This window comes from Sturnus vulgaris, chromosome 2, assembly GCF_052056855.1.
Source record: "Sturnus vulgaris isolate bStuVul1 chromosome 2, bStuVul1.hap1, whole genome shotgun sequence".
In the NCBI taxonomy this organism is placed as follows: Eukaryota; Metazoa; Chordata; class Aves; order Passeriformes; family Sturnidae; genus Sturnus; species Sturnus vulgaris.
The window spans coordinates 20,450,319-20,478,269 of record NC_142244.1 but is presented as its reverse complement, the minus strand read 5'-3'; the positions used below and the strand labels follow the sequence as shown (position 1 = coordinate 20,478,269).

The window sequence follows — 27,951 nt, the reverse complement described above, 5'->3', positions numbered from 1 at the left end:
TTGAGATCAGCCTCTCCTGCTCCCAGTGAACTTTTGACCCAGGTAATATCTTATCTTACACCAGGTGAATTTGGTTTTCGGATGAATATGCATCTGATTTTTAAATTATTTTTTTTTTCTTAGTAAAATTCATGACCTTGTTTAATCATCTTGATTGCTTTCTGCATATGAAAGCATACAGAAAAGATGTTCTGCATTTTTACTTTTAAAGACTGGCAGTTGAAAAGTGGCTAAAACCTTATCAAACCTAAGTTTTGCAGTATAAACTGGTTTATAATGGCTCAATGTGGTGCTTTTCTGACTGGTTTTTATAGGAGGTTTTAAAATTTTAATAACATTTTTCCAAAATACTTGGTAGGCATTTATTAAGTTGGGGGCTTGTTACTGACTTCAAGCTTGTAAGTGTTGGGTTGTGTTTATTTATGGAGTAAATGCAATATTTCCAATTAAAACTTGAGGAAAGAGAGGGAAAGTATTGAATTAATGGTTGTAAGTCTGGGGTTGTGTTTATTTAGGAAGCAAATGGAATATTTCCAATTGAAACTTGAGGAAAGAGAGTAACTAAAAAACAATCTATTGAAATCTAGCTTTTTTTTTTTTTTTTTTTTTTCCTGTGTGCTACTGTAAAGCGTGGAGATTCCATTCTCAGACTTGAAAAATTATTCATACCCTTCGGAGACGTTCCTTCTAAGAGCCTTTGGAGTTATTTTAAGCGTTCCTTTCTTTGTGAGAGCAGTTTGGGCCAATCCCCAGTGGCTCTGGGAAGGTTGTTCACACACTCCTCTCTCCTCCTGAGCCAGCTCCACCAAACATCCCTTTAATGACACAGACAAAATGCCCTGGTGTCTCGTTTTATGAGCAGAGCTCAGCCATGCAGAAGACTTTCCAAGATTTATGGTGCTAAAGCCACTAAGTATAGTTATTTCTACCCAGATGCAAGCCAGTGTTAGTGGGGAAAATGTTGGCACTTATGGTCATGTTTAAATACCTACAATCCTGAGCATAAATAAGATTTTTTTGAGGGGGCTCTGCTATGTTCTGTTTGCATTTTTGAAGGGGGGAAAAAAAAAAAAAAAGGGAGGAGGCAAAAAACTGAGCAAGCCACAGTTTTTCATGAGGGCTCTGAGATGAGCTGAGATCAGAAGTGCCTTTAAACATCTTTGAATATAAGATTGAATCTTAGATTTGTAAAATGGTTTTGGGTGGGAGGGGGGACGTTAAAACTCATCCATTTCCAACCCCCTGCCATGTCCCCTGTCCAGCCTGGCCTTGGACACTGCCAGGGATCCAGGGGCAGCCACAGCTGCTCTGGGCACCCTGTGCCAGGGCCTGCCCACCCTGCCAGGGAACAATTCCTGCCCAATATCCCATTTAATCCTACCCTCAGGATGGCCCTGTCCTTCCCTTGTGTCAACTGCACTGCTCAGCTTGGTGTCATCTGCAAACTGGAAATTTGAGAAATCACTTAACTCTATAAAAGGTGGAATTGCTTTGCTTTTATGTCAGAGTTTGAGAGCAGCAGAGATGATGGGCTGAAGTTCTTGAAAAATGAAGTGGAATTGACCCCTATTTTTCAGTCTTTCAGCAGGGAGTAAAATGGTTGTAATCTCTTGACATAATTGGGAATTTCTGTCTTGAAACATTGCCATGTGTTAGGCTGCTGAATTTCTGTTAATGTTTGACCTGAAAATCTTTGTCTTTCCATCCTAAAGCCAGGCAGAGGCAGAAAAGACAGGCTAGATTGCCTTGTGAGTTAAAAAGAATATTCAGAAAAGCAATAATAGGCAGTGTTATGGTGTCTTGATTTCTAGCAGCTGCTTTTCATAGTCCTGGTGTGTTCCCAGCCTGGTTTTAGTCTGGCTCATCTTTAAATGTACTTTGCTCATTTTCAGCTGTGTTGCCACTGGTGAGAAAGGGTGTAGATGGGAGTGGCTTCCCGTGTTATTTTAATGTGCTTGGTGTTTTTGAAGGTTTCTTTCATGTTAATTGATTTTATGTGATTGTTTCTAATTATGTCTCTGTGATCTGAGCTGGCTGAATAAGAGGACAAGTACCTATCACTGCCTAGCAGCACCTCACAAGAAAGAGGTCCTGCCTTTGAATTTCCTCTTTGTCTTCTTATCCTTCCTCTGTTCTTCTCAGCTCTGTTCAGCCAGAGTTGTGTGAAGGGAGACAGGACAGGGAACGAGTGGAGAGGATCCAAAGGTGATGGGGGACAGGAGCACCTCACTTGTGGGAACTGAGACAGGATCTTATCAATGCATACAGATATTTTCAGGCCAAGTGCCAAGAAGATGGGGCCAGAGTCTTTGCAGTGACAAGACAAGGGGCAATGGGCACAAACTGGAATGCAGGAAGTTCCCCTTGAATATGAGGAGAAAAGCTCCAGTGAGGTGACAGAGTACATGGAGGAGGCTGCTCGGAGAGGTTCTGCAATCTCCTTCCCTGGGTTTATTCAAACCTGCTCTGGATGAACCTGCCTTGGCAGGAGGGTTGGACTGGGGGGTCTGCAGAGGACTCTTGCAGCCCAACCATGCCATGGTTTTCTCATTTGGTGAGATTAGGAGAGGACCATCACAAGGGTGGGTTTTTGGTTTTTTTTTTAACATGAATCACAGCAAAGCCCAAACCTTTGAATTTCAATAACTTTATTGAAGCAGCTCCTGTGGCACTGGTTTAAGGTGGTAAACTGAAGATACTTCACTGTACCAACAATACCAGAATGCTCTTTAAAAGTAGGTTTGCCTCCAGGGCACACCTCAGAAGACCATCTCATCCACCCCTGCATGAAGTTACCTCACATCTGTATCTTGAAAACTTCCACAATGAGGACCCTGTGTCTCTTGGGAGGTTGTTCCTGGGAGTGATGTTCTCTTTCTAAAACTTGGGAATTTGGGAGCAAAAGATTCAAGGCTCGTGATTTGATTTTCTCTGGATCTCTGAGCAATCCCATTTTTTCTCTGCAGTTAAAAGAACATCAGTTTTCTGTGTAGCAAGCATTAGTAGTTTTAGGGTACTTGTACAACTTGGGCTTTTGGGATTGTTAGTGGGAGTTGCAGCTGTTCCTTGTATCCCACATTTCCCACCCAGGAATAGAATTTCTGTAGTTGCAGTAACTCTGGTTTGTACCTCCTTCTTAGCTCTTTTCTGTGTGTTTCAAATCAAAGCAAAAGCTCAGAATTGTAACAGTGTGGGAAGTGTTGAGTCTCTCAAATCACTATAAATAGTGGCAGACTTGGGAGAACTTGGGAAAGCTTGGGAAGATTTTTTGGCAGTCTCATTTTTTTTCCCTCTGTGATGTACAGGCTTTCAGGGAGCATCTGCCTAAAACCTTCTGATTTGGCTGAATGTATGCAGAGCTTGAGTGATGTCCATTATGTTCAAATAGGTTAAAAATGCAAACAAACTTTTTCTAGACGTTGTTTGTCCGTATTTGTATTAATTGCAGATTGTAGTTAATTGCTATGAGCTAATCAGCTGCATAGAAAACAAAGAAGGCCCTATATTCTAGCTTTTCTAAGCATTTGAAACTTGGTCTTTTCTGCTGAGGAGGTGAACGTCATCTTTGTGATTATAGGAGTTTTTCATTTGGAAACATGCAGAATTTTGATTGTAGTGTCCAAAGAGTGGTTGAAATTGGTGTTGCAGTCTACCTGTTGTGGGCGAAAAGTGGCTGAACTTGATCAGAGGAGTGAATCCTCTGTTTGTCTCTTGGGCATTTGGTACTCAAGAAATAGTTTTAAAAACCTTTGTAAACACTTTGACCATCCTCTAATGTGTCCCTGATAAAAATGTCCTTTAATTCTTTGCACGTTCTTCCTGCGTGCTCCCTCTTCTTTGGCTAAGAGGCTTCTCTCTCCCTTTTCAAGAATTTGTCCGTTGTAGTTGTGATTTTTTTTTTTTTTTTTTTTTTGGTTCTAAATTTAGCAGGTTAGCTCGATACTGTGCTAGAGGAGGGCCGGGCCCTTTTGTTGACACAGCTCGCTGGATGTTTGAAATGCCTTTTGCCTTCTCTGCACCCAGCTGTGCTGCTGAACTGGCAGCCCAGAGGAAAGGCTGGGAGAATTGGCATTGTTCAGCCTGGAAAAGAGAAGCCTTGGGGTGACCTAATTGCCCCTCCCAGGACTGGAAAGGAGCCCATAAGAAAAATGGAGAAGGACTTGAGACAAGGGCGTGGATTGCCAGGACAAGGGGCATGAATTCAGACTGCTGAAGAACAGGGGTAGTTGGGTTTTGGGAGACAAGTTCTTCCCTTTGAGGGTGGCAGGCCCTGGCACAGGGTGCCCAGAGCAGCTGTGGCTGCCCCTGGATCCCTGGAAGTGTCCAAGGCCAGGGTGGATGGGGCTTGGAGCACCTGGGACAGTGGAAGGTGTCCCTGCCCATGGCAGGGGTGGGACTAATGATCATCCAAATCCCTTCCCACCCAAACCATGCTGTGAGTCTGTGATTCTTTATTACCAGCCCTGTGCAGGTTTTACTGGAGCTCAGGGAAAATGGTTTTAACTGCATTCTACTCCTGTATGTGCTTAGGGCAGGCAGTGGTGCTGCAGGTAGTGAGCAACATCAATATTCTTGTCAGTGGCAAGAAAAATGGGATGACTCAACCCCTTTCAGGTATCTTTTCCATATCTTTTTTAGGCTGGCAATACACTGAAGTTTCTCCTTTTGGGAAAAATTTATAAGGAATATTTGTGTTAAAGGAATGATTGGACACAGCACTCGGTGGTGCCAAGGCAGTGATCAGTCAAAACTCGGACCTGATGATCTCAGAAGGTTTTTCCAGCCTAAATGGTTCTGTGATTCTGACATGTATCTACAGACAGGTTTTAGAAATTGTGCCACATGTTTTCAGTGAGCTGTTACATTTTAGCGACTTAAAAAATAACAGTGCATCTACTGTACCCTTCTAAAACAGGGTGATTGTGTTCTGAGGAAAAAACCCATTATAGTCATTATTATTACCTGTAGAATCCATTAAAATTGACTTACATCAGTGTTAGTGACAATGAAACCTTGTGAAGGGCATCATTTAAAATTGAAGTGCTCGCATTAAGGCTGTAGGGAAAGAAAAGGAGAGAAGTCTTTGTAATAAAGCTGGGTGGCACTGTCAAGATTCCTAAAATGTGACAGATGAGTAAAGTAAGATCTCCAAGGTGGTTGTTGCCTGCTGCAAAACCTTCTGCAGATCCAGGATGAAATAAAAAGCATGAATGATGAAATGTGTCTTGGCTTCTTGCTGTTAAGCAAATGGGGATCAAAGAAACTCCTCATATTCCTGTTTTCTAAAAGCTCCTGGCAGACAGTTTGAATTATAGCATCCTAGGCTGTTTTTTTTTTTTTTTTTCTAAAAGGGAAATGCTTTGGATTTGATGAATCAGGTTTGGGGAAGCTATAGAAAAGTACCCTTGTATTTGTCTAAATTGTATCTTTCCCTAATGCTTGCTTAGTTTCCCGTTTTAAAACAAAAACTCATTAGTAATCATTTTAAATACACTTAAGCTCTGAAACCAATCCTTGCATTTGTTGTGAATGTTAATGCTATAAAGAGGGCACACTTTTGTTTTGAAAAGGGTGAATGAAATGCTCGCAGTCACCAGCAGCTTTCTGGCGGTTCTTTGTTGTTTTCTTTTTTTATTCTACTGAAGGAAAAACTATTGTTTTAGCATTGTTTTGTGTCTGGGTGTCATGTTCCTCTGATCACATGTTGGGCTGCTAATACTTCTCTGAGACAAATTGCTGAAAACATTGGCTACGTTTGAGGTTTCAAGAATTCTCTATATATAGTGACAGAATTGATTTTTTTTTTTTTTTGGCTCTGTTGCTAGTGGCAACTCATCCTAATCCCAAACTGTACAGTAATGTGATTTATGGGGAGTACATTGCTCGCTAGTGAATGCTGTCTGGAATTTTTTTCTCTGTGCATTGCTACAGGGGCACTGTTCAGGCACGAGGTAAAGATATTTCATGGTTTATCATCGGTTGTGTGGATTAGAACATGTAAAATTCTGAATAAAATCATAGCTCACAAATGCATTTGGGAAAAAAACTGCTTTGTTGTTTTTGATAGATTTATAAAGGAGAAATTTCTCATCAGTTGGGAGCTTGTGCTGATAAAAATCACAACTCGCTCCTATTTAAGGCCCAATTTGCTTGTGGGTACTCTCACACCAAGTATTTTGCATATGTTTTAATATTTTTTATTTAAATCAGTTAGAAACGTTGCCAAGATGGGTTAATAGGTTCTGTATGTTGTTAAAGAGCACTTAAAACTGGCCTGTGCCAGTTATGATTGACCTCTAAATGTCCTGCTAAAAATTGTGACTTTATAACACAATGTGTGGGGAAGTTTTAGGTTTGCAGAGCATCAGTTGAAGTCCTGTGAGTGAGCAGTGTGCTCTTGAAGATCCAGATGGGCTTTTCAGGAAGGACCATTTTGCAACAGTGGGAAATCATTCATGGTTAGTCATGATCATCGTCAAGGTCTTTTCCCACCGGAGCTATTCCATGTGTGAGAACTTGGGAAGTCAAGACTGTTCCAAGTTAAACTTTCTGGCTTTTGTTTTTCAAAGCAGGAGCTCATTTATCTACTCTCTGTGGGCATGGAAGGCAGAATTTTTACTCCTTTGAGTTAAGTGAGGTTAGAACAGCAGTGCCTGCAGTTGCTTGAGGGGATGGCAGGAAGATGATCCAGGTAGTGAAAATTGTGTGTGAAAATTGGGGTAAAAACAATTGTAGGTGGATGCTGGCAGGACAGGCAGGAGACTGCTTTTATCACAAAAATATTGTGCTCAACTTTGATTCCTTGATTAAATAGCTTGCAGTATCCTGATACGCTGAAATACTGGTTGAGATATTTTCGGCTTTAATATCTCTGTTTACATTCAGGAGAATTTTCCTTCCGTGTACTTTTGTCTTAGTTGAGGATAAGGGAAGATTTAACGGGTAAACATTCCAAAGGACAAATGGTAGCAAAGCTGTCAGAGCTGATTAGTTTGAGGTGTGAGATGAGCAGGCTTCTAATTGCAGGGCAGAGATACAGAATCCGGTGCAGTTGTGAGTTCCTGGGAAATGCTCCGTGTAGCAGAAGGATGGAGCAGGGCTCCTCAGGGTGGTAAAATGTTCTGTAGCAGCTGAATCGACAAGGGATTACTGTGTGCTCGGCTGTAAAAGGGATGGGGCGGATACTGTAGCTCCTGTTTGCTCGGGGAAAAACTGCTAGAAAATCGTGAGATGCGTTGTAGAAGGGAATTTGTAGAGGAGAGAAGAGCTCTGCTGTGGTACAGCATGTTTGAGCTGCCAGTTACTCCCTTTCTGCAGGAATTTATGGAGCTCTGTTCCGAGGAGCTATTTTAAGACTAAAGAGGAGACAGTACAGAGTATGTACATTAAAGTCAAGTTTTAAAAAAGGCCACTCTTTTATTTCTTTTGTGCTTGCCAGAGAACTGGAGCGGTGCACTGAGGTAAGCAGAAAGCGAGGGCTGGCTTTGCCAGCAAGCTGCAGGAAGGAGAGCTGAATTCCTTGACTCAGCAAGCGAGGACTTTCCTGATGTTACAAATATTTGTGCTCCGCGAGTTGTGGAGATGCCCTTCGCACGTCTGCTGAGATCAGGCAGACCTCAAGTGGATCCACGAGCAGGAAATGTCACTGGCACAGAGAACTCCTCTGTGGGCAAAACTCGAGGCTGTGGTGACCTCGCCAGGGTGGTTTTGAGTTTGTTCTGCTGCCTCGTGTGCTTTCACGGCCAGTGGGACCTTGGCCTGCCCAGCAAGGTTCTCCTTCAAAATCTCAGCCTCGCTCACGCCACGTTGGGATGTTTGCGGTGTGGGAGCTCCGCGTTGTCCGTACTTGCCGTGGCAGGGGAGGCTGGGGGTCGGAATCCTGTCCAGACTGGTGGTGGCTCGGGCTTCTGGCACCAGGAATTGCCTTCAGGAGCTGGGATGTGCCGTCATGAGAGCAGAATTCAGCTCCTTCACGCAGCTGGCGGGCAGAGTGTCCTGGGATGCAGCCAAGGAGTGATGGGTTCAGCTCAGTTTTCCTAAGGAGGACTTGCAGAGAGCTAAGGAGCAGCCCATCCCCTTGTGAGGGAAAGTCAGGAATTTCAGCAGAAGTGTGGCTGAGCTGGGAAAGCACACGAGGTCGGTGGGCAGTAAAGCAGGAATATGAAAACTTTGCTTGGCTCCTCAAGGACAATATCAGTGACACTTCCAGCTGGCCAGGGACACGGGGAGTGGAAGGAGGGATGCTCTGGGAATGGGAGCAGCAAGACATTTACTGATGGGCTCTGCACTACTCAGCAGTTTTATTTCCCCCACTCAACCTTTTCTGGGGACATCTTGCCCTTTACTGATGTCCAGGAAAACCTTAACGTGTAATTTGGAAAGAAGAGCCAAGGTGCTGCTCCGATGTAGAAATGTGCTCATCAACAAGAGCTGGGGGAAGAATTCCACGTGTGTCCCTCGGTGCTGAAGGGCACGAATGTGATACAATGTGGGAGGTAGCCAGTTTAACTGGAGACCAGGCAAATAAAGCCAGCCCAAAATCCAAGCAGCAAAACGATGTTTGAACAGTGCAGTTAAATTCCCAACACAGAGCAGTAACTTCTTGTGGAGTTTATTTAATAGGTGGTGCGAAGCCTTCAGCAGGAAAGGCAGTAGTGGCAATGCTGATATTATTCAAACCTGACATGAACTTTTGCTCCTTGATAAAAATGCTGCTGAATCCTGCCTATTTCTAATCAATAACATAAACCTGGCAGGTGACAGTGTGCATATGAAAGAGTCATCTTTCTAGGAAGGGATCTTTTTCATTCAGATGATATAAAACCATGGAACAAAAGAGAGTTTGTTATTTTTAAAACCAAACATAAAGGCTGTGATTTGCTGTAATGTGACCTCTGGTGATTTTTTTGCTTGGAGTGGCTGAAAAGGACCCTAAAGTATTCTCTGCAAGTGGAGATTCTGGTTTTAAATGAAATGGAATGACTTTCTCATCGCTTACAACTTCTTAATTTCTGCAGTTGCCTTTTTGAAAGAGCAAAGGCATGAGATGAACTCCTAGAGAGAGCACTGGTTTTACTGAAATTTGGGGATGTTTTAATCAAAATACAGTAAAAAAATATATATATAGTTAGTCAGAAAGTGATTGGAGGCACCTGGATTCCATGATGAGTTCTCTTTGCTGATGATTTAGTAGTGGTCTGACAGTACAGAGAGTTGTAATAAAGGAGTTAATTCTTTTACGTGATGTAATTAAGGTGAAGCTTCACTTGCCATGTTTTGTCTGAGGTGAAATTTTTTGATGTATAAATAAAAAATATCCTTAGTGGTGTTCAGTGATTGATGTTGGAGGAGTTTTGCTGAGAAAAGGGAAAGTCAAGCTACAAAAATCTCTGAATTTGGAGCCTTGGGTACTTTATGACAAGATGGACAAGGGGAATGGATTTGGACTAAAAAGAGAGTAGGTTTAGTTTAAATATTAGCATGAAGGGTATTAAGAGGAATTCCCTGTGAGGGTGGGCAGGCCCTGGCACGGGGTGCCCAGAGCAGCTGTGGCTGCCCCTGGATCCCTGGAAGTGTCCAAGGCCAGGTTGGACACTGGGGCTTGGGGCAGCCTGGAATAGTGGCCATGTGCCCATGGCAGGGTGGGGAATGGGATGTTCTGTAAGGTCCCCTCTGACCATAACCATTGTGGGATTCTGTGAAGTATGTTCCAAATTTTAATAAGCTGGTTGTTGCACTGCCATGCTTTCTGCAGTCTGTGTACAGACTGTACAGTGATGTTCTGGAAAACAATTTACCCTTCAGATGCTCAGAATTTTATGCAAATCTTCTAAAACATTTCTGTAGTGGTAATTCTGTTTAGTAAAGAGAAAAAACACAAAGAGGAGCTTATTACATGCAGTGTTTGAGAGTCTTGTCATGATGAATAATTCCTGTAGATTCATTATTGCTCCAGGTATGTTGTCTTTGTCTCTGCTGGACACGGGGAGGGAATATTAATGCAGTGTGTCCCTGCATACACGGGAGTTCCTGGAGTCCCTCATTAGCCATGCAGCTGCTGCTGTGTTATCTTATGTCAGCATTTATTGCCAACCTCTGCCCTGAATGGAGCCACGAGGGTGATTTATGTTGGCTAGAGTATTTGGGTTTCAGTTGTGCCTTTGTTAGTGACACACCTGTCCTTAAATTAAAAACCAGGTAATGGCAATTGTTTGGTTGTACAGTGTTGATTCATTGTGGTTCATTTTTCATGTTGCTGGGGAAAAGTGGGAGAAGGCATCCACCTTAAAGTACTGAATTAAACCAAACAAGGACATTGGCATTCCTTAACCTGTTTTCCTTCAAGGGGGGGGGGGGGAAACGTTTTGGCCCATTCCTTCCTCCCAAGGATTTCAGGATTGCTCCCCTTTGGATTTTGTGGAGGGAGCTGGCATTCCAAAGGGTATTTTAACTCAGTGCCATGGTCTGGGGAAGGGGCTGGAGCCCCAGGAGAGGCTGAGGGAGCTGGGAAGGGGCTCAGCCTGGAGACAAGGAGGCTCAGGGGGGACCTTGTGGCTCTGCAGAATTCCCTGACAGGAGGGGACAGCCTGGGGGAGTCGGACTCTGCTCCCAGGGAACAGGGACAGGAGGGAGGCTCGGGTTGGACATCAGCAGGAATTTCTTCATGGAGATGACTGTGAAGCATTGGTAGGGGCTGCCCAGGGAGGTTTGGAGTGCCCATCCCTGGAGGTGTCCAAGGAATTCCTGGAGGTGGCACTCAGTGCTCTGAGCTGGGGACAAGGTGGGGATTGGGCACAGCTTGGACCCGATGATCCCTTGATGTTTTTTCCAACATTAATGATTCTATGCCTTGGCAAGACAAATGCCATCATTTTGAGCATTCCTTCTTCTTCCCCCAGCTTTTATTGCTGAGTGCAGTGCTGTGTGGTCTGGGCTCATTTGGGGTCTGTGTTCCCTCCTAATTTCTTCCATACTCACAGCCTGCTCACTAATGGGAACAATTTGCCTGCCCTTGGATCCCTGCAAGTGTCCAAGGCCATATTGGACATGGGGGCTTGGAGCAACCTGGGATAGTGGAAGGTGTCCCTGTCCATGGCAGGGGGTTGGAACAAGATTTTTATTAAGGTCCCTCCTGACCCAGACCATTCAGTGGTGTGAGGAGCAGGAAAGGCTTTGAGCTGTGTAAGCACTGCTCAGCAGTAACAGGAACATCCCCGAGTTATCTGTGTCCAGAACTTTGTGTTCTCAGCACAAATCCCAGGCACAGCCCCATGCCAGCTTCTGTGCAGAAAATTAACTCCATCCCAGCCAAGGCCAGCACTGTGAGCTGTCCCATGGAACTGGGCAGGGCGGTGCAGCTGCAGGACCTGGAGCTCAGTGGGATTCCAGAGGTGCAGTGGGATACCTGTAGTGGGATACATGATTCCTGTCACCTTGGAAAGGTCATGGCAGTGGGGAGAGCTTCCTGAGCACTGCAGAAAGGCAAATGCTGCCCCCATTTTCAATAGACCATGGGGAAGAGCATTTTGAGGAACGGCAGCTGCTCATCTTTACCTTAATTCCTGGGAAGATTACACAGCAAAACCTCCTGGAAACCATTTTTGAGGCTTCTTTTCTGTTTCTTTAAGGGGCACAGAGGTGATTTGGAGCAGCCAGCGTGGACTCCCAAGGACAGAAGGTGCTTGATTGCCTTCTGGGCAAGCTGGCAGTGCATGTGTTGTACGTGGTGGCTCTGGTGAGACCTCTGACACAGTCCCCTGGCACCTTTACAGCCACTCTGGGGACACATGGACTGAATAGCTGGGTGGAAAATCGGCTGTGCTTCCCAAATCTCAATGGTGGGGAGCAGTGCCAAGTGCTGCTGGCAGCTGGGAATCCCTCAGAGGTCGGATCAGGGCTGATCCATGACTTCAGTCACAACCTGGATGGTGGGATGGAGCTTTTGGCAGGCTGAAGGAGCCTCTTAAACTGGGGGAGAACATTGATAGGCTGGAGGCAGGGCTGTGTCCAGGGTGACCTCAGGCTGTGGGTGACAGGGGCTGGCAAGAACCTCTGGAAGGTCAACAAAGGCAAATGCCAAGTTCAGGCATTCCAGCCTTGAGCAGCAAGCCAGGCTGAAATTTCAGTGCCATCCTGGACAGGAACACTTCACTGCATGCCTTCCCTGCTAAAGAGATTGATCAGCAGTGATTTGTGGGCAGGAGTTCCTAAATACCATCTTTATTCTGCCAGCAGTAATGCAGTATGCTTATTTATTGCCTTTTCCCCACTAAAAATCATTCAAAACCATTTAAAGTCTGGAATGGTTTAAAAAGAGGATAAGAAAGAATAAATACAAAGAAATTCAACAATATTTGGGGTTGTTTCAAGCTAATGGAGTGGGTTTTGTCACTGGGACAAAACCAGCTGTGCTCCCCTTTTTCTTTTCTTCTTTATAATGAGTCCTGTCTTCATGTTTTTTAATGGAAAATTTTGGAGTGAGTGTATACTTAAAAAAAAATCCAGGATAGTATTACTTTGGACATGATTGCACATTGACTGTATGTGCTCCCAGGCACAAGTTGTAAAGTCATAATTTCCCACTGGTGTGTGTTCTAGCTGTCAGGAATTATCCATGATCTGCTTTCTGGGAAGCTGGAAATTTTCGGGTGTTTCAAAATTCACTGATTCATCTTCTCGAGTGTTGGTGGATTGAGTCAGGTTTAACCCAGCTGCAATGTGCTCTGCAATTCTTAGGGAGATTTACTTGGGGAATTTTTGATGGGGTGAATTAATTTCAAGTCAAGGTCAGTCAAAAGGTGCATTTCTTTAGTCTAGTATTTTTGGATGTTCTGGGTGTGATACTAGTTTATCCGTTTTCTGAGGCTTTGTGTTAATTGTAAGTATTTTAAAATTTCTTTTAAATTTCCAAACAATTTGTCTGGATGTTCATAGCCAAAAAAACCACAAACACAGAAGAGTGCTGGTGTCAGGTGAGCTGTATAAATTTTCCAGTTAATACCTTGGGGTTTTGATCTTCATCATCTTGCACAAGAATTTGTTCCAAATGGGATTCAGGTCTGTTGAATTTCTCAGCCTTTGAATAGACATACATTGAATACTGGTGCAAATTTAGCCTCTTCTTTTATTCAGGAGCCCTGAACATCAAGTGTGTGTTTACGTTTTTGCATAGCTCTGCATGGAATTAAATTTTTATACAGTGACTAATTCACTTTCTGGTTTTCAGGATGTCACTGGGTTTAACTTTCTGCTCTGCAACCTGTGACTTTGATCTTCAGATTTGTACAACTGCACGATATTGGCAGTTGTGACATTGTCTTCTCAAACACTAATGTATATTTTAATCTTCTTATATTGATTTTTCATAAAAGTGTAAGCTTTACACATTTCCAGCCCAAGTGGACATCCATGAAATAATTAAGCCCATCTGTTTCTCCTGTTTCCCTGTAGGAAAGCTTAATGAAATATGATTCTCCACTGACCTGACTCTTTAATTCACATTGTTATGCTCTTCTACAATGGGATTATAAAAAGATACCTCAGTATTTCATAGCATCTGTTACCTTTAATGGATATGAGTGATGGAAATAGCAGTAGTTGAAATTTGGGGTTGGGAATTTGCAGTGAGAGTTCAGCACTAGAAAAAATGGCAGGAAGAGAAGTTTTCTATCTACTGCTCTCTAAGATTTCCCTGGTCTCACAGAGCCTGAGTGAAAATGGGCAGAAGGGAATAAATATATTGCATTAACGTTGAGAGGATAAAGAAGATATTTAGGAATTACTCTCCACAAACTAAGATGCCTTTTTGGAGAGTGCAATTCTGGTGTTTCCTGCACTTACTTAATGGTTACTCTGAGAAAAAGATGTGCCTAGTTTAAAAAAAACACTAAATAATGTTCCTGCTTTTTTTGCAGACTCACTAATTCATGTCTTAAAAAGTTACCAGTAGTTCGAGAACATTTTTTTACTTCATGGAAACAAATGTTTCCTTTATGAATGGGTTTGAAAGTCCATCCTGAAGGACAGTAAGGTTAAGGCTATTCCAGCTTTGCATATAAAATCTGGATACACACGTCAAAGTTTTCACACTGCCCAAGTTAAGGAACTGTGATGCATTTATTAGTCAGCCTTCTCTTTTCCCCTGCTCCAAATAATTTTCTCCTGGGAAATGTGTTGGGCCAGGGGAGGGAAGCACAGTCCCAGAGCCACAGGGAGCACTGGCTGCAAGGAATGCACACAGCTCATCCCCACGGCCTTTCCCTGCTTATCCATTCTCTTCATGCACCAAAACAAATTTCAATATTGGATACATCATCTTGCCAACTATTTCCCCATTTGAAATGCAGAACAAAATCTAAAACTAAAATATTTTTCAGAAAGAGAAAGCTGCTATACAATCCATTCTCTTCCTGCCAGAGCTTGCCATCCACCCAATTCCAGGATTTCAGTCGATTTTGGGAGTCAGTTTGATTCCCATGTTATTTTATAATCCTACACAAGGGCTGGATGAATGTTTTTCTTTTTCTTCTCTGGTGCAAAACTTTTAATGTAGAAAGTTTTTGGGAATATCTCAGGATCCCTACTTGTCACAGTCGTTATTTTGCAATCAATTTAAGAGGAATTTGGTTTGAATGGAGTGGGGAAAAAAGTTCAGGTGAAATACACAACTTCATATCCAGGTTTGGTGCAATTCAGCCCTGATTCTATGTTTTGAAATGCACTTAGCTGAGAATTTGAAAATAACTTTGTTTGCTTAAAGTATTCCCAGGTTTACATTCCAAAGACTGTCACTTGTTTTATTCTGCCCTTTCAGTATTGATAACACATTGCAGTTATTCCTTGGAGTTATTTGTGCACTGATAGGAAAGTGAGTCTTTTTAGAGGAACACTGTGGTTTCTAAACTGACTGGGATATTGGATTTTGGAACAGGAGATCTGAAAAGAAATGGGTTTATAATATCAGCTGGAATACTTGGCATGCCTTACAGAGGGAATTCATTTGCAGGCATCTCAGCCAACTTCACTTGTTCCTATGGAGGTGTTTCATATGGGAGTCACACAGTCCTTGGAGCCCATCTGGGCTGGCATGAGGGGGATTTGGGAAGTTTAACTATTAGAGCTGGAACATGGCCAGATCTTTTGGGCTGTCATTGGTCTGGGAAGAATTTTAAACAATCGTGATGCATTTAAACTTTGGTTTTACATCCCGTTGATGAAGCATGTGGATACTCTTAATGGATGAAATGGATTAAACAGGAATAAAAGGAGCCTGTCCAGAGCTCCTTTTTATTGAGTTAACTTTATTAGAGGATGTTCCTGAGGTGTGGGTTTTCTTATTGGCATCTCACCAGAATTATTGTGTAACTAATTTAAATATAATTAGATTTTTTTTGTGCCTATGGTGTAGCCTTAAGCTGCATAGTTTGTGGTATAGCTTAGAGAAAATAACTCTGCTCAAAATAAATGAAGAAAATTAAATAAGTCTGTCTAGATATATAAAGCCAAATCCTGTTCTTTGCTCCCAAATTCCTCCCTTGGCTGTGCTGCTGGAAAGCTGACGAGCTTTTCATGAAGAAAATGCTATTTATGCCTGGGAACTGAATAGTCCTGGGAGCTGAGTTTGCCCAATAAAACTTGGAAATTCAGCCATCACATATGTGAAGTCCACACACGGTCGTTGCTGGGCTACTGATGTGCACTTGTCAAACCATTTCCCTTTTTTGTTGCTGTTTCACTCTGCAGACTGTCCAGCAGAAGCTCCTTTTAAAGTAAATTATTGAATTTGTTGAGTTTTGCTCTCTGTGTTAATGGATTTTGACTAAATGATTGAATTTGGAGTGTTTTGCTTAATATTCTAATGGAAGTTCTTTGCTCTTCTTTCAGAGCATTCAGTCAGAAAAGAGCTGCAATTGAGAAAGAATATGCACAGGTATGTTCTGGAATAATTTTGATGTCTGTGGCATTGTTCTGTTGGGATAATTTGTTAATGAGCAAAATACCATGGTGTATGTTTTTTTTTCATCTATCTTTTCCCTAAGTTACTTACTATGAAAATGTGTTGAAGTTCTGAATCATTTTGGTCTATGCAGGGCTTAGGCCCATTCTGTATTTTCATGTATTTTGACTTGAGGAGGTTCTCAAGTACAGAAAACATTTCTAACATTTTTTTCCCCCCAATTGTTATAAAATCAAACTCTGTGTGGTTTTCTCAGAAGTCAGTGTGAAACTTGAGTGAAAGGTAAAATCAGGTCAATTAGAAGGAGAGGAAGTGTTCTGGCTTACTCGGTCCAAAATAAATTTAAATTCACATTCTTCAGTAAGAGCAGCTTCCCATTCATCTGAAATAAAAGCGGATTTGGCCTCGTGCTTGTGATAGGGAGTGGAATGAATTTTGATTTGTTTGTGAGAAAAGAGGGAGGATTGCTTTTTCTCCCCTGGTCCAAAATTAGAAAGCATCTAATAAGGGGCAGCTGCCTGTTTAATTTACAGTGAAGGCTCTTGGAGCTTAAGTCCAAGTACAACAGATTAAAAATACATTAATTTCTTTTAAAATAGATTAAAGGTAGAATAAAATCCAAGGGAGTGAGCTCGTTGGAGCTCAGTATGCCATAAATCCAGCTGGAGATGTGCCTGATGTGGAGTGTGAGAGCACAAGCTGTCACTAGGCTTCTTCCCAGTGCAGTTTGTAGGATGTCATGTTAAACATCCTTCTAGTCCTCAGTGCTGCATCACCCCCAAAATACACAGAGCAAACGTCTTCTGGGCTGGACTTCACTGGCACTTGGGAAAAGGTGATTCCTGTGCCTGTCATGGATGGGTTTCTAGTCCTGGATTTTTTTTGCATGTCTTCTCAGCCTGAAACTCATCTGAAAACTCTTCCTAAATCATGTGGGATCTGTGCTGGATGAAGCCCACTCACTGACAACTGTGCCATAAGTTATTGGTGCTCCTGTTCTTTCCCCAGATATGAATTTACCTTGGCAAGTACCAATTCCCTTGGCAGCTGAACTAAATCTGATGAAATACCTGAATTTTTCAAAGAAAACTGTGGTTAAAAATGTGTATTCCTGAGTGGTTTTTTAAACTGATGTAGAAACTATAACACCAGTTCTTAATACATTTATCCATTAGATGCTGGGAATGTCTTTTATATGCAGAGACACAGCAGTCACTGCATTTAGGGAATAGTCTTGATAAGCTGGAAAAATAATTACACTCTGCACTTCGGAAAGCTCAGACTTAACAACTGAGGCTTTCAGCTCCTTGGATTTAACCCCCCCCCAGCTTTGCAGCAATGCAGCTGCAGCATTTGAGATTCACTGAATGGCTGTTTATATGAATGAAGTCTTGTGGGATCGCTTCCTTGGATTGCTGATAAGTGCACAGCTCCAAAACAATGTTGGATGCTTCTTCGAGGGCCTCTAAAAGGATTTCTGTTTTGGAGGTGGTAGTAAAAATTTCACATAAAGCCTTTTTGGGGAGAGAAGTTGTGCTCCAAATAAATGGGAAGTCGCATTCATCAGCAGTGGGATATTCCTTTTAAACCAGTTATAAAGAGAGCTGGAAATGCTCAGTGGTTTATGAAGCCGGATTTCTAAACCTTTTCACAGATTCTCTCCAAATGCCTCTTGTCACCTTAGGGAATTCGGAATATTCTGACATCTGACTTTCCTTTGGCAAGTTAGAAGCAGTGGAAGGGTGGCCAGTGAAAATAAGTTTCCCAGAACTGAAGGCTTTGTTGGTTTAAAAAAAATTGTAGGTTGGTGCCCTGCACTTGAGTGCCAATTTTCTAAACACAGAGTGCTTTTGTTGGGAGCAGGAGAACCTGTCCAAAGGCAAGTGAAACACCCCAGCCCAGTGTTTATAACTTGCCCCTAATTACATGGTAAGTGGTGCAAATGTATGTGATGAATTACAGGGCCTGGATTTCCATTTCCCTGCTCTTTATTTTGTCCAGGGTTTTTTTTTTTTTGCGTTGTGTTTTCACTCGGTTATACCTGTTGCCTTTGAAGGTTTTTGGAGCTATTTTTTGCTTATTGTCCCTCTCCAGTGGATTCTTTCCTGCTTTTCCAGGCTGTGCCATGGTATAAATGGGAGAAGGATCCAGTGCATCAGCTATTCTGCAGTTTTCTAAATCAGTTGGGACACTGCACTCAGCTGTTCCACTTGTATTTTTGGTCCTGCTTTATTTAATATATGCTTTGAGGCTTACCTTAATATTCAGAAAGGTTCTCATTTCCCACTAACAGTATGCCTGCTAATAGCATTTAAATTGCAATTTTATATTGTTATTATTAGCTATTCTCCATGATTAATAAGCTACCTGAAATCAGTGGCTGAGAATACTCTTATGGTGAAAGAACAGTTTACTGAATGTGTGCATTTGCTGCTGCCTACAAAAAAAACGTTTTACCCAGCATGTTAAATAGTTGAAATGTTGGTTTTTAGGGATTTTTCTTGAGTCATAAATACATCTCTGCTGCAGTTACTATTATTTCACACTTTTAACTCAAGAGACCAGTCTCTCACAGTCTGGGAACACACAGGTGACCTTCCTTGTCATGTTTTGGTTTTGCTTGATGTTTCATTATCATTGTTTCGGAGTAAAACGTGACTCCAGGCAATCAGCATGGCCTGGCCCTTTGGAATTTGCAAGTAACCTCAAGGAGGTTGAGTTTCCCTGCATGCTAATGAGTTTCTAATTGTAGTACCTCAGCTACAGGCACTGATGTTGTACAAAAAAGGTGGGATAGCCCATTCCCTGAGCTACATTTCAAATGAGGCATGACTAGAATTCTCTGTTCAGATTTTTTTTTTTTAAAGAGGCAGTAACTCTTAGGATTTTTCCCCCACTCACTGTGTTTTCTAGAGGTCAAATTAACTTTGAAGAGCTGTGGGTGCTCAGTAAAACCAGCTTATCTGTCATCAGGAGAGGAGAGGGCACTCGGTGTTGATTGCTGTGTCTGTGGCACTGAGAAACTCCATGCATTTCAAACCTTTTCAAATGTGGAGAAAAGCAAAGTTCAATGTAGTTTGTAGCCACACGGTCTCGTTGGCAGCTCCTCATATCCATGGCAGTGGTCAGGAGAGGAGCCTTAAATAAGATGAAATGGATGTGAGAGGGAAAAGCAGCTGGAGGTGGAGTGAGAGGAACAGCAAAGGTGGGGAGGTGGATGTAAGCAGACACCAAGGTACCCATTTCTCTCACCCTGTGTCTCACCAGACCTAGAAAACACACTCATTTCAAGACATCAGGCTATATGCATTAATATTTCCAAAGAAATTACAATATTCCTATGGCAGTTTTTGGCTGTATAATGTGTGCATGTGTATACATAATATATCAAGCAGATAATAAATAAACGTGACAAGATTTATTTTGTATCTTTATATATACATTTTATATATAATTGTATTTCTTTATTTGCCAGAATGTACTGGTTTGCCATTGTTTAAAATCAAAATAGAAGCTGACCGTTTCTTTTGCCATGCTCTGACAAGGGTGCCAAGCTGCCCAGGGACTTTTTGAACAATTTTTCAGAGGATTAAAATTGTATGGGTTAAAATCAGGCATTCCCACCATGTCTTAGTAACTTCTGCCATTGCTCATTTTTTTCCTTTGCTGTTCTTTATCGTGTATTCCAACACTTTGTGAAAATTAAATGGTTTATCTTTATCCTGTGAAGACTGCAAAGGTGATGGTATTTCCCTCGTAAGGAATGAGAGAAATCGAGTGAATTTTAGCCAAAATTGCACAAGTCTCTGATGGAATGGAAACGGAACTCTTTTGGAAATAGCCTGATTTATTGCAGCATTTCAGTGGTGACTGTAGGGGCAGGAGGATGGCAAACACTGCACAAGGGAACAGCTGGGAGATTTGGGAATGGTGCTGGGGAGCTCTGTAAATAGAGCCCTGTCAGCATGGAACACCACTCACCTGGGTCGATTCCTAAATCCCACCAGGCAAAACAGCTGCAACATGGCAGACATAGCCTTCCACCAGGCTTGGAATACAAAAAAATATTCCAGGGTGAAGCAAAGTCTTCCCTTCCAGGAACCCCTGGAGCGACAGGAAAAAAAAAATAACTCGAGGTACCTGCCCTGCAAACCCAACAAGCAGCTTTCCATTAGATCATTGCCTGCAGTCTGGGCAGAATGGGTTGGATTTTTTAATCCCAAAGGATGCAGGGAGGTTGCTGTGGGAGAGCAGGAAGAGATTGTGGACTTTAAGGGTGGGTCCCCCTTCTTGGGGACAAACAAGGAGCAGCCTGGGTTGTCTGCTCAGGAGCTGTTTTGTTAACAGATGAACTTAGGTAACTTGTTTCTTCCTGTGAGGATGATTTTAGAGTTACTGCAGTACTAAACCTCCCTCTAGAGTATTTCTGTATTATTTAAAACATTTGTCTTGGTTTTGTTTTGTGGTGAAATCGATGACTTTTGTAATCAAGCAGTAATTTTGAAAAAACTGGGAAATTAGTTTGTGTTTGTGTGTGTGTATGGAAGATGTATTTTGAAGACTTAGGATGCTTCGTGTTTCAGGGAATTAGGATCTTTGACTTCTGTATTCCAGATCCTATGAGGAGAGTTTGTAATTAGCCCCTATGCAGAAATTAGGTTGATTTTTCTTTTATCTCAGGCTTATCTTTGGAAGGAATTTAGGTGCCATTCCATAATTTCTCACAGAGAAACTTTCACTTGTACTACATGAGTGGATTAGGTTGAAATTTCTGTCCTGGGTATCCTGAGCTGAATGGCTGCTGTATCTGGATATATTTGATAGCAATTAATTTGACAGACAGCAAATTGCTTTGAAACCCATCCATGAATTTGTTATATTTTCAAACTTTCTGTAGGAAAGACTAGGAAAAACTCAGAGTGAAATATTTTTCCAGGAATGAACTCACTGTCTCTAAATTTTGATTTTATCATTGTGACTATTATAAAAGACAGACAAAATTTTCCAAAACCAACCAACCAAACAAACCAAGCCAGCCTGTGTGTGGTGACCTCAGAGGCTTGAGATGCTTCGTGTGTGCTGCCTCCAAGGGTGGCAGAGCTTTGAGGTACCTTCCTTCTGTTTTACTGGTAGTATTGCAGACCATTTTAGCAGGCATTCAGTGTGTTGGTTTAATGGAATATGAAAATCATGGTTTTGTCCACCAGCACTAGGGAATGTTCTCCTCCCAGCCCACAGCCTGGAGGAGACTTTGTGCTGGTCTTTATCCAGCTTCCTTTTTTTTTCCAGTGGTGGCTGTGTGAATGTGACACCTCTTTCTCTTAGCAGAGATAATTTCTTACCTGTGTGGAGAGAACAGCTACTGAAATCCTGTGATCCAAGGTCTGATTTGAATATTCCCCCTTTCCTGTTGTAAGAATTTCTATAGGAGCAGACAGCAGACCCACGGAACCTTTGTGTGTGACTTTATTTTGGATGTTGCTCCCTGAAGCTTGGTTGGCACATCTGCTGGGGAGAGGGGAAAAAGCTGTATCCAAGAAACCTCAGGATCCAATAGCAAAAATGCCAGAGACATTCAGGCATCACATCCTTAAGGGCTGTGAGGTTCCTCTTTTTCCTTCCTGTGTGCTCTTGCTGTGGTTGATCTTGTCTGTCACAGACAACTGTGTCAGACAGGGTTGCTTGTACACAACCTCTGCTGCTTTCCATGGGCTTCCTCCTGCTCTGTGATGGACCAGGAAACCAGGGAGGGTATGGAGCCTTCAGAAGGAGCTGGTACTTGCTTGGGCATGGTGTCTTTGGTTGACACCCAGGAATTGTTCCCTGGGAGGGTGCCCAGAGCAGCTGTGGCTGCCCCTGGATCCCTGGAAGTCTCCAAGGCTGACTTGGACACGGTTTGGAGCAACCTGGGGTAGTGGAAGGTGTCCCCACCCATGGCAGGGGATGGAAGAGGGTGATCTTCAAGGTCCTTTCTAACCAAAGCCATTCTGGGACTTAATTTGGGGTGTTTCTTTTGGCGTTTTCTAAATGACTTTTGGACTCATTAGGTAAAAAAAACTCAGGTAAGACCTACTTTTTGACCTGGGTTATGAGCAATCACTTCAAGTCTTTGTTCCTTGCCAAAACCCTGAAAAATCTCCTGTTTAGTGTGGAGTGCCTGTAATTTCAGATACACCTGGAGCCTGGACTGTTTTGTTAGTTTGTTTTCAGTCTCAGCACTGCTAACTTTGCATTTTTTGGGGGAGGATCCGTAGCACTTCCCAGTCACTGTCTGGTGTGGAGGTCATGCATATTGATGGCCTGGTTTGGTCCTTTCAGCCATGGTGGTGCACAATACATCAGCAGAACTTGCTGCTTCCAGAAAGAAAACACCTGCCTGGTACTACCTTTGGATTATGTTCTCCATTCAAAGCACCAGGATACCCATAAGCAGGGCAGGAAAATGAAGTGTGTAGGACTCTGTGGCTATTCAGGCCATTCTTCCCAACCAAGCATGGAGAATCAGTGGCCGTGAAGGCCACAAAGACTGAGCTGCTCCATTTCATAAATGGTTAGGAACACTATTGTGAATTTTAGAATAACTTGTAGAGACAAGTTTGACAAATCAGGTGTTATAATGGGATTATTGATACCATTCTGCACTTGTCACAGTTCAACCTCTTTAGTGCACATTTCCCTTTTCTCCCCCAAACAAGAAGCTCTTTAGAATTCTCTATATTAAATGTCCGTTTAACATTTAATATAATATACTTTGCCTGGAACAAAGGCTGTGGCTCTATGAGTGACATTCCAAACAATGTTATCGTTGACCTTCTCTTTTTATGTAGATTTTGCATTTGGTTGTTCATGTACTTTTCTGTCTCCAAGAAACACATGTCAGAACTTAAAGTGGGGGGGGAAAAGTGGGATATCTGATTTTAGTCTTGTCTCACTGGTTGTTCTGTTAGAAGAAAAAGGAAAATGCCCTACACTGCAGTATTAGTCCATTTTAAAAGAATTTTAAAAGGCAGCCTTTTAAAAATGCTAAGCTATCTGCTCCAGTTTTTATGGAATTCTTTAGGTTAAAATAATATTTCTGTAAGAACAGAGGAGGACTGTCAGCTTCTATTTTCAGTGAAAACATCTAGTTCCTTATAAAGGGGCTGCTAAGCTTAGAATTACTCTATTCCTACAAAGAGAGCCCTTCATAAAGAAACCCCATTTTTTGCTGAACTGATGCAAGCAAGTTTCTGGGAGCCTGCTTCTAGCCCTTATTTTTCTTTCCGATTACTGCGCTCAGAAGCATCCAGGGCCTGGAATTTGGATCCTTCTAAGTGGTTCTGCTTGCAGATGAAAAACTTTATTCTTCAGAGCTGCTCTTTTCTTGGCCATTCAGCTCCACAGTGATCCAAGCAGTGGATCCTGCAGCCTGTGGGGTTATGCACAAGTTGCTTCTGTGGGCATTGTTTTATTTTCTCTGCTGCCTCAGTTTTTCTCAGTGTCTCAGCTCTTTCCTAACACATTCAACCCAGTCATCCTTCCCAGCAGCTGCTTTTCTTTTTCCTGGGATTTAAGAGGGCAAGGCAAGTCACAACTCAAGGCTTTCAAAATATGCACAAAGTGGAAACTTTGGGCCCCGAAGCAGCAGCAGCAGCGCTGGAGTCACGAGTCCGTGCCAGCCATACCCTGCCAAGGCTGCTCCACCTCTCTTTGGGGTCCTTTTCCACATCTTTCCTTATATCTTGTCCTGGCAATACAATACTCTTTCATTTCCTAGCTTTCCACACCTCATACACATCTCAGAGTTCTTTGGGTGGAGGAGATTGCTGTTCCAACCTCCATAACAAAACTGTAGTTTGGTGAGGTCCGTATCCCTTTTAAACTTGGAAAATCTTTAAGCATCTTTGTTCCCAAACTGCATCCCTGAGGAAAAACATGTCTTTGTTCTCAGGGCTGTTTGAGAGCCCAGGCCCTGCCTGAGACACATCCTTGGCTGTTTTCCCTGCTCCATTTTCCCAGTCCCCTGATAATGGTGGTACCACGTTCTCCTCCCAGCTTTTGAGTTGGTATCAGTTCCTCAGGAAATGCCCTCCTGGGTTGCACACCACTGCTGGACATGGCTGTGCAGGGATCTACAAGCAGTCAGTACACCCAGGAGTGCTCTGGATGTGGGTTTGGGGGTGTTTGTTTGGGGATTTTTAAATCCCTAAAGGTTCCGAATAAGAAGGCAAATATTTGGTGCATGATCATCATCCATCATCCCTTCTTTGTATTTTCCAGCAGGGCATAAACAAGTCAAAAGCTTTTTATCTCTTAACTTTCTTTTGCCTTTATTTGCATTTCTTCACCTTCTCTGTTAGCCCTGCATTTGTTCTGGAGCCATCAATTGAAAGAAACATCCTTTGTATCCAACATAACTCTGCCTCTTTACCTAATAATAAACACCTTCTCTGTTGCAATTAAAAGGCCATAACTTAAGGAAAAACAGCAATCACCAGTTTGCCTGAGAATGGTACTCAGGAGAGCGTAATTAAAAAGAAAATGTTGGTTTAAAAAAAATAACCAGCATAGAAATGAAAGTATGGACAGTGTCATTCTTTGTATAGTTCAGTTGGTTAATTTAGCTGATTAAATTTCCTCCAATTCAGCTGGTTCAGCTGGTTGTCAAATGTTGAGCACACAGAGGTAATTCATAGGAGATGGTGTTCCTTTTTCATCTGATCTTTGAAAAACTGCTTGATTGCACCTCCTGTACTATAACTAAAGTGGTTTTGGGTTATGTGTGATTGTATTTTAGGAAGTGATATTTCTGAAAAGTTATCCTTCCTTTTCATGTGTCTCAGACCAGGTTACCTTAATTTTACTGTTGAAAAGATCTCCATTGGTTAAACAAATTGGAAAAAAAAAAAAAAAAAGCTCATTTTATTTACTGTTCAATAATTGAACACATGAACTTGTGGACACACTGTAAAAAGTGAACATGGGTTTGCAGCAGCAGCCTTTCATCCTTTCCATTCCAGAGCAATCCCTGACCCAGGGATCCAGATTTCATGTTAGACCCTCAGGGGTTCATTGGATGGATGTAAGGAAAACTGGGCAGAGCTGCTTGGCTGCTGAAGCTGTTTGTCTTAGAGGATTATTTAAAGGGTAAAGTAGATGTGTTCTTAACTATTTTTAAAAACTATACTCCCTTCTTCCTCTTTCCATCCTTGGAAGTTTGCTTTCAGAACTGGATAAACCAGGATGTGTTGACAGCTAAAAAAAAAAAAAAAAGAGAGAATTCCAGCAGAGAATGTTTAGGTCAAATCTCCCCTAAATGATTATTCAGTGTCAGGCCCTGCATCCACAGTGGGTGACTTGTTCAGTTTTATACAGATAAATGCCTTTTACCAGCTTGCACTCCCAAAAAAAAGAGGAGGGAGAAAGGAAAGCCATCAGCTTTTAGATCCTAGGGATTATTTCTGAGACTTCTCCAAACTGTTGCCTCAAACATTTATTGTTCTGTTTCATGGTGTGTTTGGGCAGCAGTGAAGCTCAGCTGAGTCATTCCCTTCCCCATCGTTTTAGAAGGAATAAATAACAGTATTTTAACATCGTGGTGCTTTAGATAAGGAAAAATCCTTGTCCAGCTGGATTCTGGGAATCTATAGGTGGCTGGCATCTCATATAGATTATGGGCTCCACTTGATTTCTGGATTGGTGCTATTTTATTTTAGTTTAGTTATTAAGTTACTTATGAATCAATTTTCTGGTTTTTCCACGGAAAATAAAATAAGCCAGTGCAACAAGTTTTGTTTTGAGAGATTTGCAAATATTTAAAAAGAAATTAACTTCTGTTTTATTTAGAAAACATTTTAAAATGTGGTTCGATGGGGAAGTTAGTGACATAAACATCAGTAAATACTCATGAGGGGAATATCCAGTGTAGGTACAGGAACAGAACCTTAACATTGATTTACATTTTAATTTATAGATGTAAAGCATTCTGTTCAGTCACCAGAATTGTGTTGATGGAGTTATCCCTGCTATCCCTTATTTAATTTTCAATATTACTCCATGTTTTCTGCCAGGCAGGTATCCTGCCTGCTGCTCATTTCTCTAGCAATATACTCCTCACTGCCTTTTGCAGTTTAAAGGGTAGTTTGTCATATATTCAGCAAAAATAAAAGCATATTTCATCCTGGCTGCAAACAGAAACTAATTGAGTAGGAGGAAGCCTACAGATTTCTGAAAAAAAAAAACCATCTCAGAGCTGGTTTTCTTAGCTCTGCTTGTGTCCAAATATGGCTCAGAGCTTTTTTGTACCTTCACAAGCCATAAAGAGGTAATTTAAAAAAAAAAAAATAAAAATACCAAGGGCTGGTTACATTTTTTGAGATGTGAAATTTGTGAGCTCCTGGGTTTCCTGGATTTATTTCTCCTCAGGATGCCAGGTACATCTGTGTTTGCTTTTTGACTGTCTATCCAAATAGGCTGGCCAAAAATTTGCATTTTTTGCTATCACATGGGGTTTTCTTGTATTTATAGCAGCGTTTTGAAAGATATTTTCTGTCTCGTGCTGGCTTTCTGGTTTTGTTTTGCCTGATAATTTATGTTCACTTAAGGTAGAGCAAAGCATCTCTATGAATGGCCTCCAGTAAATGTAGTTGGGAGTGGAATTTGTAAGCAGGATTATTTTTTCTGTATTCATAGAAGTGAATAATGCAGATAATGCACTACCTACCTTTTTTAAAAAGAGTTTTCAATTATTCAGCTATTACCAGGTGTTAACGATGGTAAAATTCTTTACTTTTATATAAGAAGAATAATCTAAGCTGTTATATATATGTAAATACTCAAATAAGAATATTTGGTGAAAATTGAGGGGGGGGGAAAGCAAATTTTGGGGTTAGTGCACCAGGTTTTAGGGCTTGAAAAAATGCTGTAAATATGCACCTGCTGCTGGGAGGGGATAGAAAATCCCTGCAAGGCCATAACTCTCCTCTGCTCTGACATCCAAAATTGAGGACACCCCACAGCCAGCATCAAGTTTATCAATTGCTCCTCAGAGTTAGGATCAAAGGGTTTTACCCCAAATGGTGGCCAAGGGAGGCTTCTCAGAAGATCCCAAAGTTCCTTTAAAATTCCCATTTATTCCTTCACAGCGTTTCCCTTGAAATGAAAGGTGTGGAGGTCTCTGTCCAGGAGCTGCTTAAACCTTGCTGTCAAACTAAAACAGGTCGTGGAGAGTTAGAAACTGCTGGAATACATCAAAATGTTTCTTTTAAATGATTCTTGGAGCCTGCAGGTTGTGTGTTAGACCTTTAGGAAGCAAAATCCCCCTCACATAAATGTAGAAATGTGGTCCAAGGTGCAGGCAGCTTCTGGGAAATCTCCTGCAGAAGGGTTTTGGTTGAGGGTTCCATCAAGAATTCTTAGAAATACCTTGAAGAAATACTGAGATGTTGCTAAAACTACGTCCTGTCTTTTTTTTTTTTTTTTTCCTTCAAAGAGCTCTGTACTTGTTCCATAGAAAAAGAACAAAAAACATAAGGAATATTGAATATATGTGGTAGAAACATATCTTCTTTTCAAAGAATTTGGTGATCCTTGTGACTCCAAACACCCAATATTCCACGATTCAAGATTAAGAAATGATCATTTTTTACTTCAAAGCTGATTTCCTCCGTAGCAATAATTATACACCAATAAATGGTAAAAATTGTGGGGTTGGGGTGGGTGGGTGGTGTTTATTTTTTAGCACTGAGTCTTGTCACCAGCTTTATGGTGACCTTCACACTTGTGCCCTGACTTCTTAGTCTCTTCAAACTTCTTTCTGGGGAAAAATCCGTGAGAAAAAGGGATTTTACTCTATGTATGTCAATTGAGCTCTTGAATCTTAAAAAAAAACCCCCAACCCCTCTCACTACATATTTTGTAAGATCATATGGCTTATCTGCTGGTTTTGCTTGGGTTTTTCCCCTATGTGTGTCAGGCATAAAGCAATGAGGCAAAGAACTTGTAAAGGAGAAATGCTG

The 27,951-nt window shown here is 41.9% G+C and overlaps 1 protein-coding gene across 2 annotated transcripts in view; it reads left to right on the top strand.

Moving 5' to 3' along the window:
* FCHSD2 (FCH and double SH3 domains 2) overlaps positions 1-27,951 on the top strand; it is a 117,056-nt gene that overhangs the window by 9,703 nt on the left and 79,402 nt on the right. For both annotated transcript variants that reach the window (XM_014888716.2, XM_088158627.1), the window contains exon 3: positions 15,883-15,928. In XM_014888716.2, the coding sequence (XP_014744202.1) occupies positions 15,883-15,928 (46 nt within the window). The remainder of the gene's footprint in view (positions 1-15,882; positions 15,929-27,951) is intronic.